General features: G+C 37.5%; 1 protein-coding gene across 4 annotated transcripts in view; it reads left to right on the forward strand.

Annotated features, from left to right (window-relative positions):
• SMAP1 (small ArfGAP 1) overlaps nt 1-19880 on the forward strand; it is a 91866-nt gene that overhangs the window by 68156 nt on the left and 3830 nt on the right. For 2 of the 4 annotated variants that reach the window (XM_068183770.1, XM_068183772.1), the window contains 3 exons: nt 1270-1354; nt 10655-10782; nt 19287-19455. In XM_068183770.1, the coding sequence (XP_068039871.1) occupies nt 1270-1354; nt 10655-10782; nt 19287-19455 (382 nt within the window). The remainder of the gene's footprint in view (nt 1-1269; nt 1355-10654; nt 10783-19286; nt 19456-19880) is intronic. The other 2 variants (XM_068183771.1, XM_068183773.1) reach the window with 1 other exon arrangement.

Here is a 19880-nt window from a genome sequence, read left to right on the forward strand (position 1 = left end):
GTTGGGTTAATTTGGACTCTTTGCTGAAGGTTTTCAGTGGGGATTTTCAAGAGGAGTGTGTGTAGTATAACAGGCTTCTGTTCACTTGGGCTGCCTTGGAATACTCTTTAGTTTCATCACTGCTCTTTACAAATGCCAAGCTCCTTACTCTTTATTCCCCTTTGGCAGGAGAGGAAGAAAGTAAAGGATTACCTAAAACAGATCTTTATACGATTGTGTTGAACTTTAAAGCTCCTCTAATACTAAATACTAAGATTCAATGACTTCTCCAACCTGAGGAGTCTCAGTGACCCTGTGAAAGCCACGTTATGTATGTGATTAAAGGTGTGAGTGAAGCAGGTTCTGTTGGTGTCTGCCCAGTGCCCAGCCTTGACAGTGTCCTGCCTCTGTTATTGGGTCATCTCTTGTAGTTAAAGGCTGTACTCATTGATCAAGCAGTCCACTTGAGGTTTTTCTGGTAAGTTTGGAGCAAAGGCACATTAAATGCACACAAAGAAATGCATTTGTCATGTCACTACTATTAACCAGTTCATCTTCGTTTTAGAAATTGATGTTTTGATGGTTTCAGGGGATCAGCCTCATACTGGTGTGAGAAGAACTATAAACAGATTTATGAAGTAATTTTCATAATCAAATTTCACAACAGTATCATCATACATTTTGACGTCTCTAGGCAAGAAAAGACTAGGAATTCCCTTTTCAGACGGAGAAGAATACTGTTAATAGCATTCAGGTTTATAAAGGAAAAGGTCATGAACTCAGGTTGTGTGCTTTGGTGCTCAGTATCTCTAAATTCTACATATTCTAGAGATATTCTTTGCAGAAAGGTGAATTGATATCATTAGTATGCTTCTAATTTTTAAATTTAGGCTTTTAAAAATTTTATTTTTTTTACTCTTTAATGTTGCAGAACTGTATAGTTTGGTTGCTGAAATGAGTTGATAAATTAGAGACAGCTTTTTGCCTATTGCACGATATGCAGTGGTTCAATTTAAGACTTCAGTTTATTTTAAGCTATCCTCAAACTTAGATTTATTTAAAATTTAGTACATACCAGTGAAAGCACAACAGTTATTTTTTACAGTCATGTGCCATGTCCCTTTTGACCATAACTGCCACATACTTCATTACAAATCAAATTCATTATGATAAACAAATATGGAAAAGGACTTTTACTTCTGATACTGAAGCAGCATCTTTAATGAAAAATTTTTAAGCACTGAATCGTCTCAGACATGTTACTTGTGTTTATTTTTTTTCCCTTACAAGCCACAGAAGAAAGAGGATCAGCAATCAGAAGCTAAAGCAAGTCCAAAAAAGTCATCAGAACCCACTATTGACCTTTTAGGACTTGGTAAGCAATACATAATTGCTTGGTTTGAAATCAAACATAGATATGTAATTTTATATTTTAATAGATATACTTTGTTTTTTCTTTGATTACTGAAAGATTAATTTGAAAACCATGTCATGCATGAATTTAAAACTGTAACAGAAAATGCCATTGGGATGTGGGTACATCAGTACTTAGGTTTTGCTAGGGAGAGTAATGAGATCCTGTGGGAAGAGGAAGTTATCAAAGTGATCTTCAAAGGTCTTTCATTGTTTATGGTACAAGTGTACTTTTTAATGAAAATGCTGAGGTCATCTGAATTATGTATCTGTAAAAGACATAATATCATACATTTCCTATACTGGTTAAAAGAACGGTAAACTGTCAGACTAATACCTTGTAAAACTTAATATAGTGGCCATTTCAATGTTCTGTACTGACTGCAACCATCATTCATTTTTATCTGATCCACCTTTTTGTTTTCTGACTGGCAGGTAACTATGGGTTTGTCCTGTAAATAAAGTAGTTTCTAGTAAAATAATTTAATTAGCACTGTCTGCCTATACTGTTGTGTATAGGCCATTCTCATAAAATATGTCTTTCATTTATCTAGTGTTGCTCTAAATGTATTTTTTTACATTTGATGGAATCCTTAAATGTAAATGGAAGAATAAAATATTACGGTATTTTTATTTCCTTTTGAAATTCAATGTTAGGAAAATCTTTTACAAATTGTGGATGGATATTAAGAGTATTCACTTTCTGTCCATGTAATGGTTACTCTTAATTTTCTACATGATTTCTACATTATATTGGAGGAGGCTAATAAGTCTCTTAAATGCAATTCTGGAAACTTCACTTTGAAGAAGAGTGTTTTGGGGGTTTTTATTTTTTGTTTCAAGGTATGAATGTGACAAAACAGTAAATGCTTTCTCTGTTTTAAAACTCACATTCTCATCCAAAATGTGTGTTTTTTTCCCTCTGATGTAGAGCTAACTGTAAAGTTCCATTTTTACACGGGTTATGTGTATGTTGTCCATATCTCATTCCAAGTAATTGCTACTATAGGTGTGCAAATCTTAATTAACACATGTAGAATGAATGTAGAATGAGCCTATTAAAAAAAAGTAATTTAGACCTGATGGAAAGCTGATTCTCCTTTATTTTCCTTTAGCAGACCAACAACCTAATTAAAACCTAAAATTTAATCAATATGTGGTTTTGAGATTGCTAGGCTTCTGTATTCTGTTGCTCATGATTTGAAAAGTATCTTGGTAACACTGGTTTATGATACAATAATGAACTCCGATTACATTGGCTAACTTGAGATGTAATGTGCAATGAAAATAGTATTATAATTGGTGTTCAACAGCTCTGCTTCTTCAGTGGGTTATAAAAAGGGCAGAGTTTATAATATGTATGTTAAAACCCCATAATTTTAGAGGAGGGAATGCTTAAAGATCTTTTAAATAACAAATTGAAAAGCAGTGTAATAAGCCAGAAGCACTTAGAATCCTCTGAACTGCAAATGAGGTATTTGTTAATGAGAGCAGACCTGCATATTTCATTTCAAGGGTTGTCTTTTAATTAGCACCTGCAATAGAAGACTTCAGATAGTATTAAAAGAGAGGTCACATCAACTCAGTATATCATAGAAATATAGAGTAGTCCAGGTTGGAAGGGACCTCAAATGACCTTCTGGTCCAAGGAGTCCATGGGAAGGGGAGTGTAGAGATTATCTAGCATCCGATCTGGGCACACAGCCTGCAAACCTCCAATGATGGGAACTCTGCCACATGTGGAGTTGTTCTAGTAACTGATCTCATGGTAAAAAAAAATCTTTCTTACGTTGACAAACTTGTACCTGTTGCCCTCTGTCTTCCCTGTGTGGCTCCGTGTGTTGAGAAGAGAGGCTGTGTCCTCTTCTTAGCTGCCCTTTAAGTACTGGCATGCTGGGATGAGAGTCTTCCTGACCCTTCCCTTCTCCAGGGAGAAAAGACCGACCTCCTTCAGTCTTTCCTCTCAGAGCAGGTCCTGCAGCCCTTTGGCCGTCTTCTTGCCTCTCCTTTGGACCCTCTCCAGTCTGTGTCTGTCTTGAATTGCGGGAGCCAGAACTGGACACTGACTCCAGGTGAAGCCTGGGAAGTGCTGAGTTGAGTGGGATGATCACAACTTTGCCTCAGCAAGTAGCACCCCTGTGGATACATCCCAGAATTTCACTCATCTTTTTTTGCTGCAATGATGCGCTACTGATTAAAATGTTTGATATGTCATATCAAATAATATTAAAATGGATATGATTGCTTAGCTCGTTCTTCTTACTGAGCAGACATTTTTCTAATGAGGATTCATTCTCTTAGGACTTCATTTCTGCAAGTGAAAAATAGCACTAGCTTTTAGTAGGGCAGCTCAAAATCACTTGTGATAGCAGGTTAAGTAATTTTAATGGATCAGAATTCATGCTAGAATAATTTTGGCTTTCAGAACAGCCCAGCTTCTTGGCAAAGTATTTTCTTGAGTAACCCTCACTGCTAGCTTTGGGTATGGTGTTAGTCTCTGGGTCATTGTTCTTTTTGTCTCAGTTGGTTTTGCAGTAGTGACCTCATCAGGAAGTAAACTTCCTTAGATAGAACTTATCCTATGAAAATTGTACCTGGGCAATTTTCTGAAAGGAAACTCTCAGAATTTGTACCTGGGCAATTTTCTGAAAGGAAACTTTTCTTTACAAATTGCAAAATTTTCAAGAAAATATGCCTTGGGGAATTATACCTTTAAATCTTGTAATAGGAGAAGAGGCATAGTATCCTCAGTGACTGTTCTATCACTTTTGTGTTTGTTCTGAGCCCTTTTGAATAGATCTGTGTGGTTCCCTTGATTTCCTCATCAGGAGATTGTTATTGAGATGCTGTTTAGATACTCACTTTTTGATGATGCAACAACATTTATGGGTTTTGGCTTTCTGATTCAGAATAGATTTTAGTTCAGAAGTCCTCATACGGAAAGGTGGAGAAATGGACATGAACAAGCTAAATATTGTGTTATGCTCTCTGCGGTCAGCAGTGTCAGTGTTCTTGCTGTGCAACCCCAGATTCCTTCCTTTTCTTCCCAAGCAGTGGGAAACAACAACCTGTTTATGTAGGCCAAGCCTGAAGCTGCTTTTTTAGTCATCTCTACAATTATTTGGATCTTACCCATGCTGGAAGAGTGCCCTGCTGAAAATGTGGAGATCTAAAATTGACACTAAAATCAATAATACAAGATGTTATAAAATGAATTTTTAATGGGGTAATTATAGGAAACACTCATTGGTTTTAAAGTCACAGTATGTAAACCACAGTTCTTCAGCACTTAAATGATTGGCAGTGCTGTATTTTCATCTCTCTAGTGTTTACCTTGTGCTCTGTCCTCTCTTTTGGTTTTTTTTTTTTTTTACTTACAAAGTAGATGTCTCCACTTATGCCAGGTTGATGTAAATGATTTCTTAATATTTTGCAAAAAATGGTATGATAGCTATGTACAAATGTCCGTGGAATATTGGAATGTTACACAGGCGTTTTGTGATCATTGTGTTTGCCAAGATATGCCACTTACAAATTACTTTGACATAGAGAGGAAAGAAAGGAAAAAATAGTGGTTTTAAATTATATTACCTTACATAATTACCAGGAAGAAAAGTGCATTTTATGTATTCTGCCTCATTTGCCTTGTTTAGATATGCCCTTCAAAAAATAAAGAATTTCATATTCTGGATTAACCACTGTAGTTACAATGAATAACCAGAAGAAAACAGATTTAGTATGGTATCTACTGAATTTGCTGTGTGGGACATTCATCTGGCATGGCTGGAGGTAAAATATGATATGCTAAAAGCTGCTTCTCTGCTTCTGCATGGGAAATATCCTCTGAAAGAGTTCTCTGAAGTTTTGAGAGCTTAATCATGATATGAAACGTAGCTGAATGTTGCATAACTGAGAGATGTATTTTTGTCAGGACTGTTGGGTAAGTACCAAAGCAGCATGGTTGGTCCTAAGTTGGAAAGTTGCATTTAAGAAATAGTAAAGATAGATTTGTAAATACATAAATATCATATATGCACATATAGATCATAGACTCCTAGAATCCTAGAATAGTTTGGGTTGGAAGGGATCTTTAAAGGTCATCTAGTACAACCCCCCTGCCATAAGTAGGGACATCTTCAACTAGATCAGGTTACTCAGAGCCCCATCCAACCCGGCCTTGAATGTTTGCAGGGAAGGGCATCTACCACATCTCAGGTCAACCTTTCACCACCCTCATTGTGAAAAGTTCCTTTCTTGTATCTAGTCTGAATCTATCCTGGTTTAGTTTAGAACCACTACCCCTTGTTGTATCACTGCAGACCCTAATAAAACGTCTGTCCAGATCTTTCCTAAAGGTCTTTAAGTACTGGAAGGCCACAGTAAGATCTCCCTGGAGCCTTCTCTTCTCCATGCTGAACAGCCCCAACTATCTCAGACTTTCCTTACAGGAGAAATTCCTCTGATCATGCTCATGGCCTTTCTCTGGACCTGTTGCAGCAGGTCCATGTCTTTCTGGTGCTGGGGACCTCTAAGCTGGATGCAACACTCCAGCTGGGGTCTCACCAGAGTGGAGAAGAGAAGTAGAATCCCTTCTCTCGACCTGCTGGCCATGCTGTTTTGGATGCAGCCCAGAATACAGTTGAGTTTCTGGGCTGCAAATGCACATTGCCTGCCCATGTCCAGATTTTCATCCTCCAGGATCCATAGGTCCTGCTCTGCAGGGCTGTTCTCAATCCATTCATCCTCAAGCCTATATTTATAGCATGGGTTGCCCTGACCTGGTGCAGGACCTTGCATTTGGCTTGTAAATATGTTAACATTTATAGTGTTGCTGCAATGTTCAGATTATGCTTAGGAAAGCAATATATGTACCCAAAAGGAAAACATTTACAACCACTTGAGTCATTACTAACTTTCTGGCTTTTCACAATTTATTTTCGGAAGTATTATGTAGAAATCGCCCCTCTATGATTGTTTTTTCCCTTCTGCAAATGTTTTAGCAGTAAATAAAATTTTACTAATGCATTAAATAATTATGCAATAATTTTGGCCAGACAGACCTTATTTGAGTCTTTGTCCCAGATTTTTGTTGAAACTATTGACCTATTTCTCTCAGTTCTGCCTTTCTAGTAATTTGGTGTAAAAAATAACCATATGCATATTCTCTCTATTGAAAGTCTTGGTATGGCTGTCATAAATGATTGTATATATAAAAATACATGGCTGCTTAGTAACAAAGTTCTTGTAAACAGTTTGGTTCATAAAAAATGAGTTTCAGAAATGCAGAGTTTAAGACCAGATCTGCTTTTTCTCTGTTTCCTCTCTTGCTGTCCCTTTGAAGCCCTTATGCTGGTCTTTCTCACTATTGGTGCAGATTAATATACCAAGGATTGATGATGTGTATGAAAACTATGATGTATATGAATAACAGAAGGCAGCACTGAATTGGAAATTATCATGTCAGGGATTAATAAAATCTATACAGAAAAAGAACTGTAAAGGTAAACTTCACTGGAACCCTTGACTATATTATTAAATACATCCTGGTAAATAATTCCTGTTTCTCCTATCAAACTGAAACAAGACTTCTAAATCTGAAATCAGAAGCATCATCTGCTGTTACAGTGTGGCAGACAGCAGTCATATATTACGTGTAATATTGTCATAAACTGTAAGAAGAGAAGTTTTGGAACCACACCTAGGAGCAAGGGTGAAGAACAGCATCTACTGACTCTTCATATTCCCTTTTCTGACTGAGCATGGAAGCTCTGCTTTGCATCTGCTCTCATTGCACTGGTTTTTGCTACATCTAACATTTCATTCCTGGCTATGTGTTCTCCAGAAAAGTGATGGAAGTCCTGTTTCTCAAAAGCCAATTGCTTCAAAGTAATCCTGTGGTGGCTGAAGCTATAAATTTCTCAAAATACTCAGACAGGCCCATGTAACCTAATCTGATGTTTACCTGTTCCCTGGAATGGCTACAGCTGTGTTTCCTCCTGTCATATACACACCACCTCTTCTAATCAGGTTTTAATGGTAGGTGGCACAAGTTGAAAGAATAGTGATATACTTAGAATAAATTAAAACTGAGAACTCTGCTGAAGTATCTTTTTTATATTACAGAAATATTTTAAAATGAGAAGGGAAAGGAGGTAATACATCCTAATCCCACAACCTGTTGTGTTGAAGTTGAAACTATCCATAATCTATGTATAAGAACTGTGAATTATTATGTTGAAAAACAAGACTGTATATGCCTGCATGCAAATATATTTAAATGGAAACACTAATATTGCTACAAGTAACAAACTAGAGTGAAAATACTGTTAGGTTTTCTTCCATATTCTGAAACTTAGTTCTTTCAGTAGGGAAGGAGGAAGGTTTTTGGAGTCTTTTAATAGATATAAATATTCCAACTATTACATTTTGAAAAATCAATAAAACAGGATCATCTGTTAATACTATTCATACAGGCTTAAAAAAGGGTTGTAAACAGTAATTCAAAATGTCTGGTTTCTGCAGCCGTGGAGACAGGGAGGTAATACATTCGGTAAGAGATGAAAGATATGTGCATTACCAAATAACATTCTTACAGAACAAATCTAGCAAAAATCTGGGTTTTCATAATATTAGTTTATAAGCAGCATATTAAATATTTGAAAAATACTATATTTTTGCAAATGGGTTCTGTCATGACTGTTCTAAATATATGAAGTGCTTGTTTCAGTAAATGATTGCATTTAAATGTTCAGTCTTCTATGTTAAACACCTTTACATTCAGGAAATCTAAACTACTTTGGAATATGACAAGAAAGATTTTTTTTTTAATACATGTACCTGACTGAGAAAATGAGAACATAAAATTATTATTTCCTGACAGACCTTTTGCTTCAAAATTACGCACAGTTCATTCCTAAATTTATCTGAAACAGTGAACCTTTGGGGAGATGTTTTTGGAACTGCCAGTCTGCAGAATGACCCCGAAAGAAGCTTATGCTTAAATGACCAGTACATTTATTTACACACATCTCACAGCACTAATGTGCATCAAATGGTGCAATAGATTATACATATGGTCATTCTGCTGTCCACTGGCTTCCATTCATCAGAAATAAGGGAAAGAGGAGACCTTTGCATTAAGGTGCAAGGAGCTCTATCATAATCATGGCTGAGTTTGTAACTTTGCTTTTCAGAATCAGTGCAACAGCAGTCCCCCAGCAAAGTCAAATCACAGAAGAGTAATAAAACTGACTGAGATGGCTACTTCACCTTCCTCGAGCTGCTCACTTTTTTACTTAGCATAGAAGATCTAGTAGTGTCAACTCATTCCCATGGCCACTTGGCCTTCATCAAAGGCAGACAGAAATGAGAAGGCATCTGTCATGGTTTGACCCCAGCTCGCAACTAAGCCCCACACAGCCACTTGCTCACTCCCCTCATGGGATGTGGAAGAGAATCAGGAGGGTTAAAGTGAGAAAACTTGCTGGTTGAGATAAAAATAATTCAACAAGTAAAGCAAAAGCTGTGCATGTAAGGAAAACAAAACTAGGAATTTATACACCACTTTCCATGGGCAGGCAGGTGTTCAGACATCCCCAGGAAATTGAGGCTCCATCATGTGTAACAGTGACTTGAGAATACAAATGCTATCATTCCAAAGGTGTTCCTCCTCCTCCTCCTTCTTCCTACTCCTTTATATACTGAGCATGACATCATGTGTTGGGTATGGAATATCCCTTCAGTAGTTGACGTCACTGTCCTGGCTGTGTCCCCTCACAACTCCTTGTCCACCCCCAGCCTCCTCATTGGTGGGTTGGGGTAGGGAGCAGGAAAGTCTTTGACTTTGCAAGCACTGCTTGGCAATACTGAAAACAGCCCTGTGTTATCAACTGTTTCCAGCACAAATCCAAATCAGAGCCCATACTGGCTACTGAGAGAAGCATTAACTCTGTCCCAGCCAAAACCAGCACAGAATCCGTGGGTAATGGTCTACTGAGTGGATTGTTTCAGAATGCAGTCTTATGATATTAGTAGCAGTGTACTGTTTCCAGTATACTGTACTTTAGGGCTTTTGGAATACTGACCCTCCTGTGATATATAAACAGCTGTGCCAGTCATGGCAGTGTTTCTTTTGCAGAGAAAGTTTTGACTTAATTCAGCTAGTTTGTTCTGCCAGAGAAGTCTGACTTCTGCACTGAGATTGGTTAATTTTAGACTTCTTCTATTGCCCATAAAAGCTTTCTTAAACTTGCTGTTAGGACTATTCAGTCATTATAAAGCTCAGTAGAATCTAGAGTCACCTTTGTATTTGTCACGCTCTATGTAATGGCAACCCACTTGTGATATGCTTAGATATGAATTTATTAGCCAATTCTTATGCCTTTTTCTTGAGCAGCTTGAAATCAGAAGAGAATGGTTGCTCTGTTCCTTAAAAACACTTTTGTGATATTTCTGTCCCTGTATCTTTTAAAGTACTTTATTACAAATTCTCTTTAAGGCATAATTCTTCTTTTTTGTCATGCATGCATCCACGTCCACCTAGATCAGTAAGTGTGTTCATGTGTTAAAGTGGTTTACAGACACCAAGGCTCAGAGCGAGAGCCATAGGTTCTTATGGATTATTAGCTCAGTGTGCCTGACAGGTGTGCTCATATGGAGCTATAGAATAAAGTCTGTGCAAAGTACTTTTGAAAAAGGGGAAGAATGGACCTTTTCCTTAATGCAAAGTTTATTTATGTACTCTTGAGTAAAATAGCATATCAATAATAACTTCATGGATTCTAAAATGCAAACTTTAATTCCGGAGCACAGATGAGTGTATTTTGTCTGATACATGGCTACCAAATTTGGACCTTCTGAGTAAGACGTCTGTTTAAATTCTTACTAAAAATGTTGGTGTGCAGAGATTGCAGAGACTCTTGAAAAATGAGTACTGTATACTGCTTAGTTGGTGTGGTTGTCCTTAGGGAAGTTTTAAGTGGTATTTTGTCATGGGTTGGTTTTTGTTTTTTGTTTTTTTTTGTTTTTTTTGTTTTTTTTTTTTTTTTTTTTTTTTTTTTTCTTGAAGGACAGTAATGTGCCATCTTCTTCGGGAAAGAGGTCTTTACAAAATCTGAACAATATCACAGTCTGAAAAATATCTCAGAAATGGAGCACTTTTTTGAAGGGGGCAGGGTGGGAGAGAATAGACAGCTTTAATTATTCTCATGGTGTTAAGATATTCTTGATTTTCACTTTAAAAGTGATTCTGTTGCTTTTTTAGATGGTCCAGCTGAAGCATCTGTTACAAATGGAGGCACTGCTGCTGTCACAGCACTGAATGATGACCTGGATATCTTTGGCCCAATGATCTCTAATCCTTTACCAGCAGCTGCAGTACCTCCTGCTCAGGTAAAATTTATTAAGTGTATTTAGTTATATGTATGTGTAAATAGGTGCATTCACATATGTATTTGCCTTCAGGAAATTGTTCATTCACACAGAAAGAGTGCACACTTCTCAACACATCTTAAGCACCTCATGATTAGAGATGCTTAAACAGTAGCACTTTTATTTTTCTCACCTCTTCAAGCTTCTGGACTGCTTGGATATAGAAGTAGATGGTGTGGTCTTCCCTTCTGGTTATTCAGCTAAATTGGATTCTGTCTTACCCTGGTGATGGTAGTAATGTTTTCTTTTCTTTTATATTCTTTGGTCTTGTTCTTTTTTTAATAGGTATTGCTGAATATAACTTTATGTTCTCAGGTTATTGGGCATCAAATAATCATTTTAAAGACCTCTTATTGCTTTGTGATGCTGATATTTAGAAAAGGCTGCAGTAGATACTTCTCTCTTAGACCTGCTTAAAATTTGGCGTCTGAGGTTTCATACTCAAAATCAAGAACAGACATCAAGAAAAAATTATATTGCTACTGGCGCTCGTCTGTCTTTAGTAACATCTTGGAACTTGTATTCTCCCTTATTTTCTTAAGGGAGAATAGCATAACTCCTGCATCTGGCTTGCTCCTTCTTATAGCTGTGATAGTTAGGAAACAAACCCATCACCATGCCTGTTGTAGCCTGGAGAGGCAGCTTTGGGACACACAAAGAAACTGCTTGAAGCTGCAGCTCTCCTAAAGTACCTGTATGACTCAAAGAGCAATGTTTTGGTAATGGACATGTGCAGACTTCCTTAACCCAGACTTTCTTCTGAGAGGGAGGATTTGGAGTAGTGCTGGGCTAACTTCTCTATCTGGGGCATTTTGTTAAGGTCATTTAGAAGCTTTTTTTTGTGGAGGGCTCCCTGTCTCGCTCTGCTAAACCAGGTAGAATTGTGTGTATTCTTGAATTTATGATTTTGGGACATGTGATCTGTATTCTCTTAATCCTTTAGTTTTCATAGTATGTACAATGGAAAGGATAATGATGAAAAGGAGTTCTGAGTGCTTTAAAGCATATACATGTTATTCAAGAGATTTTGTTATCCTTTACTCTCCCTTTCCCTGCTTGCTGCTGAGGGCTGACTATGTGCAACATGCTAGTGAGGGTTTCAGAGACTGAAACCACATTTCTTTTTAAGCATAATGCTACAGATAGAGCAAACTTCCCACCATGCATTAAGCTACTCATAAACAGTGAGGGAAATAACATGTATATTTGCATTTAGATTTGGATGTGTAAGCTAAAATTGCAAAGGAAGTTATTGGTGTAGATTTTCTTATCTCTTCTGGAAGTCTCTGGTCAAAGTACCAGGAGCAGCAATACTGGAGTGCTTATTGTCTACTACTCTAATGCCTTATGTCAGAACTGATCCCTGTAGAGCTAGATGTGAAAAGCAGTAACCCCTTTCTAGCTTCCCTTAGTTTTTAATTTATTACATTTGGGTGTAGATTGAGCAAATTTAAATCTAGAATTGTGAAGTTTTCACTTGCCCTCAAAATAATTGGGCCAATGGTGGTATTGTACATAATGGGTAGCACGGAATTCTGGTTTTCCACTTTTCCAGCCATTCTGAAGCTGGAAATGATGACTGCTGTATGTAGTTACTGTGTGCCCAGGATAAAAGAGCAGCCTGAGAAAGAAAAGCCTTCTTTTGTTTCTGTTCCTTGGATATGTGATGTAACCTGCTGGTTAAAGAATTATTTAGCTGAGGAATGCAGGAAATCCAGAAGAAGGCTAAATATTTAAGAGTGAAAAAAAGCAAAGTGAGGGGTGATACCCTAGGTGATGATGACTAGTGATGGATTAAATAATGGAGTAGCTGCTAAAGCATACTGAATTATATGTATATATAACATTTTAAATGCATTTCTGTCATAAAGATTTGGTCACTGGACCTTTTGTGAGAGGAATATTTTGACATGTTGTTCATCTTTGTGCTAGTTTCTAGAAGAAGTATGGTACTTACTAAATTGATTAAAAAGTCATAGAAAGGACAATATTATTCTCAATATCTGGTATCACCTTGTTTGCATACTAGAAACCATGAATATAGTCACATGCTGTAAACAAATCTGTCCATATTTGTAGTGACATTTTTCTTTCTTCTGAGTGCTGTCATCGGGAGGAACAAACAGAACTTTCAGCAAGCATGTTTTTATCAAGCACATGATCTTTATGGTGTATTGCAAGATTTAATTCTTGGTTATCTTCCATTTTTAATTAGTAATCTCAGAGAAAATGTAATGTAATCAAATAACCTACAGATAAGAGACAGAAAAAGGAGTAGGTAGCAGAAGACAAGTTTCTGATGGCGATTACGTGGGTTGCTTGCTAAAGTGGGGCAAAGAGAATATTATTCTGTTTTTCTTCAAGATTATCAAGACCCTGCATGTGTTCTGTTTCAGGATGCTGGTATCTAGTCTGGGAACTGAGACTGGGGAGAAGTTGCCTCTCATTTGGCAGTGCTATATACATTTTGTAAGATCTTTCACCTTTCAACATGAATAAAAGTTGTATGGGATTCAGAGAAGAGTTAGGAGAATACAGGGTGCCTTATTATGACAGGGTTTAAGAGCTTGGTCTATTTAAATTTCTTGAAGTAAATAAGAGGTGTGATTATGATGTGAAATTATTTTGTGCAAGGCTGTAATTGGTGAAATGGGCATGAACTCAGATCAGCAGTTGAGTAACCCTCACATTCACTTCCTGTGCTTGAAATTGGAAAATTTAAAGCAGAAGTCCATGGCCAAACCCTAACTTCAACTTGTTTGAATATCTATTAACAGAATGTATTGAAATTTTAAAAAATTAAGTAGAAGAAGGGGGTGAAATGTGGAATAGCATGGCTTGCTTTCTCACTGAGATATTTATCATTATATTCTTCATTGGAGGCGTGTCTGAGGTGCCACAGTGGGATTTGAGAGCTTTTCTTCTGAAAAAGAAGGGAATTTATTTGTGCTCCTCAAACTGATCTGTATGACCCTTGAGTTTTCACAAGACTGCTTTATTTCTCCATTTTAACCTGAAAGGCAGCATTTAATGCTAAATGCACTCTGTTTTATGGCACTGTGGAGCACAGAAATGTCTGTTTGAATGTTTTATTATGAGACTGAAACATCATGATGTCTGCAAAACTTGGGATTTATGTCCATTGTCATAGCCAAGACATATTTTTCAAGTGAAAACAAAAGCATTTTTTTCTCCTTTTTCAAATGTGACTTGAGCATTGATGATCATGAGTACTTTGACTCAGCTTTCAGATATATGTCTTTATCACAGTTCTCAAAAACATTTAAAATGTTTCTTCCCACTGTTCTGTATAGCTCAATGCTATTTGCAAACTGTTGAATTTGTAAAGGACTGGTAAAGAACAATATGTGACAGAGTAATTTGGTATTTGATAGAATTTTGCCTATTTGCAAACTCAGGAGGGTTTAAAAAGAGTTACCTTAAGCAGCTCCTACAGTAGAACTAGATAAAAGGCATGTGCTGTAAATTATGCATTATTCATGGGCACAGAAAGGAAAGAAGAACGTTTCTTATGTTTAATGATGTTTTTTCATGTAAAGTGGGCATAGCTAAATTATAGGTATTAAAATAGGATTTGTTGCCAAATATTGTATAGGAATTGAGCAAAAGTCTATCATTTTTATCTATACTTAAAACAGTTTCCTAAATTATTTTAGCCGGATGTTGATTTCAGATTTTGTATGGTATGTCTTCCAGCAAAAGTGTGATGATCTTTCTTCAGTGAAATTTGTAGGGAGGAAGAGAAGGGGAGAACTGTGACATATTAATTTTGGAAGTATTAATTCAGTTAAGTATTTAATATATGTCTTTCTCCAAGTAGGATACTCAAATCTAGTCAACTTATACTTTCTTGGATTTTGTGTGTGTGGTGCAGGGGGCCTGATTTGAATTGTACTGTCTTGAGTATGAGCTGAGAATCAGTTCAGTGGCTACAAAAGTGTATTTTCATAGAGATGATGTATGTTTTTTCATGATTCATATCTGAAAAACTTTGGTGGCGTATTTTAGATAACAAGATGTTCATAAATACTCATTTTTCCCTGAGGTCAGGTGTGTGTACCTAGCATGGTTGCCACAGATTGGCAGACAAGCTTGAACTTCTTAATGAATTGTTGTGATGTTAATGTGTCAAAGTCCTCAGATTTTATGTAAAAATGTATTGTTTTAGAAATTTGCTTTTTTTTTTTTTTTTTAATTTAAGCAGGGCAGGACTGGAGAGCTATGTAGTCCTATTCCAGTGCGATCAGTTGAAATGCTTGTAGCTTGTGCTTATGTTTGCTTTACCACTGTCTATATTTTCAGGTATCTGAAAGCAGAAGTTTCATTCCTTCAAATGGAGTTAGAGCAATTCCAAACGTGAATACAGGCTGGGCAGTAAGTTGAGACCAGGCCTGCACAGAAGGACTTGGTGGGGGCTGGTGGGTGCAGATCTGAGTGTGAGCTGGCAATGTGCACTTTCAGCCTGGAAACCCAGCAGTATCCTGGGCTGCATCAGGAGAAGTATGACCAGCAGGTCAAGGGAGGTGATTCCCCAACGCTGCTACACTCTCATGAGAGCCCTTCCTGCAGTGCTGCATCCAAGTCTGGGCTTCCAATGTAGGAAGGACATGGAGCTGTTGGAGCAGGTCCAGATGGGGCCCACAAAGATGCTAAGAGGGATGAAGCACTGGTCCTGTGAAGTGAGACTGAAACAGTTGGGGTTGTTCAACCTGGAGAAGAGAGAGAGCTCTGGAGACATCTTACAGTGATCCTTCAGTATTTGAAGATGGACTACAGGAAAGATGAAGAAGGACTCCGTTTTAGGGTCTCCATTGGCAGTATAAAGGAAAATGGTTTCCAATTGAACAAGGATAGGTTTAGATTAAATATTAGGAGTAAGTTCTTTACTGTTAGGGTGGTGAGACTCTGAAACAGGTTGCCCAGAGAAGTTGTGGATGCCCCCAACTTCTGGGAGTGTTCAAAGCCAGATTGGACAGGACTCTGAGTAACCTGATGTGGTGATCTGCCCCTGTCAAGGGGTTGGAACTTGATGATTTTTAAGATCCCTTCCAACCCAAACCATTTATGAATCCATGATTATACTCTCTTAGGTGCTTTAAATGCCTTAGGTGGAGCATAGCGGAAGAGCAGGCATCATACTCCAGAACCAGAAGGAGTCAGATGAACAGACTCTAGAGGAACAAAAATTTATTTTGAGTTCTAGAGAAGGGAAATCTGAATAAGGAGTTGAAAATGGGACTGCAGGGAAGAGAAATGTTTTCAAGCCTAGACAAGGATGATTGCAAAGGAAATGTATTGCTTGTTGTGAGTACTGGACATGCAGCAAAAAATAAAGTTGAATTTTTAATCTTATTGTAGGGTTAATTATATTCTTGGATGTGATCTGAGTGATAGAAATCTTAACCTTTTTCAGATATTGTTGATAATTCCTAAAAGCAAGAGAACACACGAGATTTCTTAGTGTTTTTCTTTGTGAACTGGATATAGTTGAGTGCCCATTTCCTCATTAGTTATTAACAGGAAATAACAGTTGATTATTTTTAATGGACCGGGGTAGATGTCTAAAAACAAAATATGTAAAATCAAACCAGGAGGAGTTGAAATAAACATCAAGTCCATTTACAGTGTGAAGATAAAAAGGGTAAGAATGGTATATAGAATTTAAGACCTTAATAATGTACTTAGTACCTTGCTTACATAAGAATAATTGTGTGCTAGGCTGTATTTTCCCTATGCAAATAGCTCTTCCAGTCAGCAGGGAGAAACTGAAAATGTTGTGTGGGGCTATTATTTATCACCATACAAATGGAAAACAGTAGAGGCCTGGCTTTTCTACAGGCTATCCCTGCTTTCCTAGATACCAGCCAGAGCCAGAGACATGCTGGTAGCAAGAAAGTGCATATGTGCTTTTTTCTCTGTTCCAGTCCTTCTCTCAACTCTATGTGTCCCACTTCCCTCTTTCAATTTGCAGGAAAAATTCTGTTGCATTGATATCATGAAACTGCTTATCAGTATGATCCTTAAGCAGCTGATGAGCATTCGGTTTAGCATAATGACTCTCTGAGAGCACTGTGTGTAGGAAAATGATTATATGAATGCCAGGTGTGTTTTTATAGAGGTCTTGGGTAGCATGACAATGTTAGAGATACAAAAATCATGTTAATGTTGGTTGTTTTTTAATTTGGCTGCTACCTGCTGTTTTCTTGCCATGTATTTTGCATTACCTTCCATTTTTTCAGCTGATGAGCACTTCAGGGAGTGCTCGTCCAGTGCTTTGGCTCCTTTGAGGATCTTCCAAAACCAAACCGAACGAAGAGACATTAAATGAACATTTAATCTTAGGTTGTAAACATAACATGATCAGACCTCCAGGCTTCCAGCTCTGCCTTCTAGAGAAAAGCAAAGTCCTGCCTTGCTGCCTGCAGGTTGCAGAGGGGAAGCTCCCTCTGTTCACCCACTTGCAGTGCTCCTGGGTCCTCCTCCCTGCAGCCTGCTGGGCACGGCTGTCACACAGGGGCTGTCTTAGGCAGGCACCACGGGAGATCCGCGTCAGCAGGGAACAATTCAGTAATGGGCCGTCCTGGGTGTGGGCACAGGAAAACAAGTATTGCTCTTCAGGACGGGCTTTTACCTGAATGTATTCTTAAATCTGATTCTGGTATTTTTAAAGACTGGTTATATCACACTGATAACATTTTCTCAAATAGGGCTTCCTACTACCCCCTTAAATAAAAATTTATTTGCTTTGCAATCAGAAATTATTGTGAGAAGGAAGAGGAAGAATTTTTTTTAGTATGTACAGAAAAAAATGGAAAATTTAATTGTATACTGGCCAAAGAGGTTTTATAGGTATTTTTCTGTTTGCTTTCCCTCTGTAGTGTTGTCAGCCCACTCTTGGTTGCCCACTAAGTGTTATTGACTTTGGCCTAAATTGGCTGTAGTATAAATTCAGATTTTTCACTTTCCAGAAAGTACCCTTTTTTTTTTGTTTTTTTCTCTTCCCTTTCTACAGCAGTTTTGGAATTTTTTCACCATCAATTGTGTGAATCTGTAGTCCTTTCTCTTGCTGGCTTCTTGCAAATTTAGCTGGTAATAGAATTGTTCTGTGTTGTTTTTTTTTTCCCTAATCTATGGCACTACCTTATGCTACAGGTTTTAGCACTTCAGAAGTCATACACTTAATGTGTTTTTTGAAGCTGCATATTGAATATATGTATTGTGGTGTTTGTAACAAATCCAGTGTGACCATAGTGGATGTCTCACGGCTTAGTCAGCAGCACACCAGCAAAAGCAGAAGATCTGAGATAGTTGCTTTAAGGAAGATTATAGGGGTGTTCCATATTTGTGTATTTTGTGGTGTCCTTTGTCTGTCTGGTAAACTTGGGTATGGGATCTCAATGAACAGACCTGTTTACATGTTGAGTTCATTGACAGTGGTATTCCAAAGAAGATTTTCCTTTAGTATGGAGAAGAGTTGAAACTCATGCAAGCTATGAGTGCAGTAGGTGGATGCTAAGCAGCTGGGGATCACTTAGCTGGACTAAAATAGGGCTATAGCTTAAGTATGATTTGCAGTCCTGGCTCTTTTTCATTGTGCATGCAGTTGATTTGCGTTAAAAGTTCCCAGTGGTAACAGGATGAGTTGTGTATTTTAAGGAATATAACAAGAACCTATGTATTGCCTGGTTCCCTGAGAGAGCCCCCATATGAAACTGGATGGGTATGAACAGCAGCATAACTAAGTATGAACAGCACTAAGAGACTGGATATAATTTGCTTACAAAACATTCTAATGCAAGAGCAGTACAAAGCCTGCCAGCCTGCCTGTATTTTAGTTTTTTATTTGTAGGTTGCAGTAAGTTTTAGATAATTATGCTTTCTCAATAAGTGAAACGTGCTTAAAGAACTCTAAGCCAATTATAAACAATGTATTTTAGAAATTTCATTACTTGAAGGAGATAACCAAAATTTTGCCTTTTCTCCAAAGATACATTTCAAAGCACTTAATCTTTTGTTTTAGCTCTTCTCTAATCTATTCTGCTTATGAGAGGATTAATGAGATGTGAATTTTAATCTCCTTATTGATTTCCTAATTATTTTTCATAATCTAACTCCAGCTCTTGATTTATGCTTCTCACGGATGAAAAATGTAGAAGCAACAGGAGTGAATAATCTGTATGTGTATGCCCTGAAGCTGGTTGAGGATTTATGTTTTTTTTTTTTGTTTTGTAACCTCCATCTGGTCTGATGGTCTTTCCATATTGCCTGTACTGCTTTTTTCTGTCTTTAGTCATACCACATATTTTTTAATTCTCATTCACTTAAATTTAGTTTCTGTAAATTAATGAGGTTTTATTAAGTTGAAGGGCAAGGCTGTTCAGCAAATATTAACATCATCTTTTGCTGTTTTCTTTCAGTAGTCTGTCTTGTCTTTTATTTCCCAGAGCGCTTCCACTAAACCAGCAGCTGCCACCTTGTCTGGAGCAGCCGGGGATCTTGATCTATTTACTGAGCAAACAACAAAATCTGAAGAGTCAGCGAAGAAACAACTCTCCAAAGACTCCATTTTATCACTGTATGGCACAGGAACAATGCAGCAGCAAAATGCTCCGGGTAAATAATGTTGTGAAGGTTTCTGTGCAGTCCTATTTTAATCTTTATCTAGAAAAGTTACCTTCTACAGGTATAAAGCTAAGGTTGGATACCTGCTAACTATATTCAAATTAAGGTTTTTATTTTCAGCTTTTATAAAACTGAGAAAAATTACTGAAATGTAATATGGATGCTAAAGAAAAACATACATGTGGTTTTAATTTATTTATAGCTGTTCAAATTATCAAGTGTACAATTTACTGCAAGTTTTCTGAAGTCTGATTCTGCCATGCAATTAATCAGTGAGGATCTGAGTCTCCAGTGTGCAGGCAGCAGTCTGTCAGGATCCCTGCAGAACTGTCAGAGCTTTGGTTTAGCTGGGTTTGTGTGAACACAAAGACCTCCAATGCAACAATTGAAAGATTCTGGTTCACCACAGGGATGCC

This window comes from Anomalospiza imberbis, chromosome 3 (genome assembly GCF_031753505.1).
Source record: "Anomalospiza imberbis isolate Cuckoo-Finch-1a 21T00152 chromosome 3, ASM3175350v1, whole genome shotgun sequence".
NCBI classification, from domain to species: domain Eukaryota; kingdom Metazoa; phylum Chordata; class Aves; order Passeriformes; family Viduidae; genus Anomalospiza; species Anomalospiza imberbis.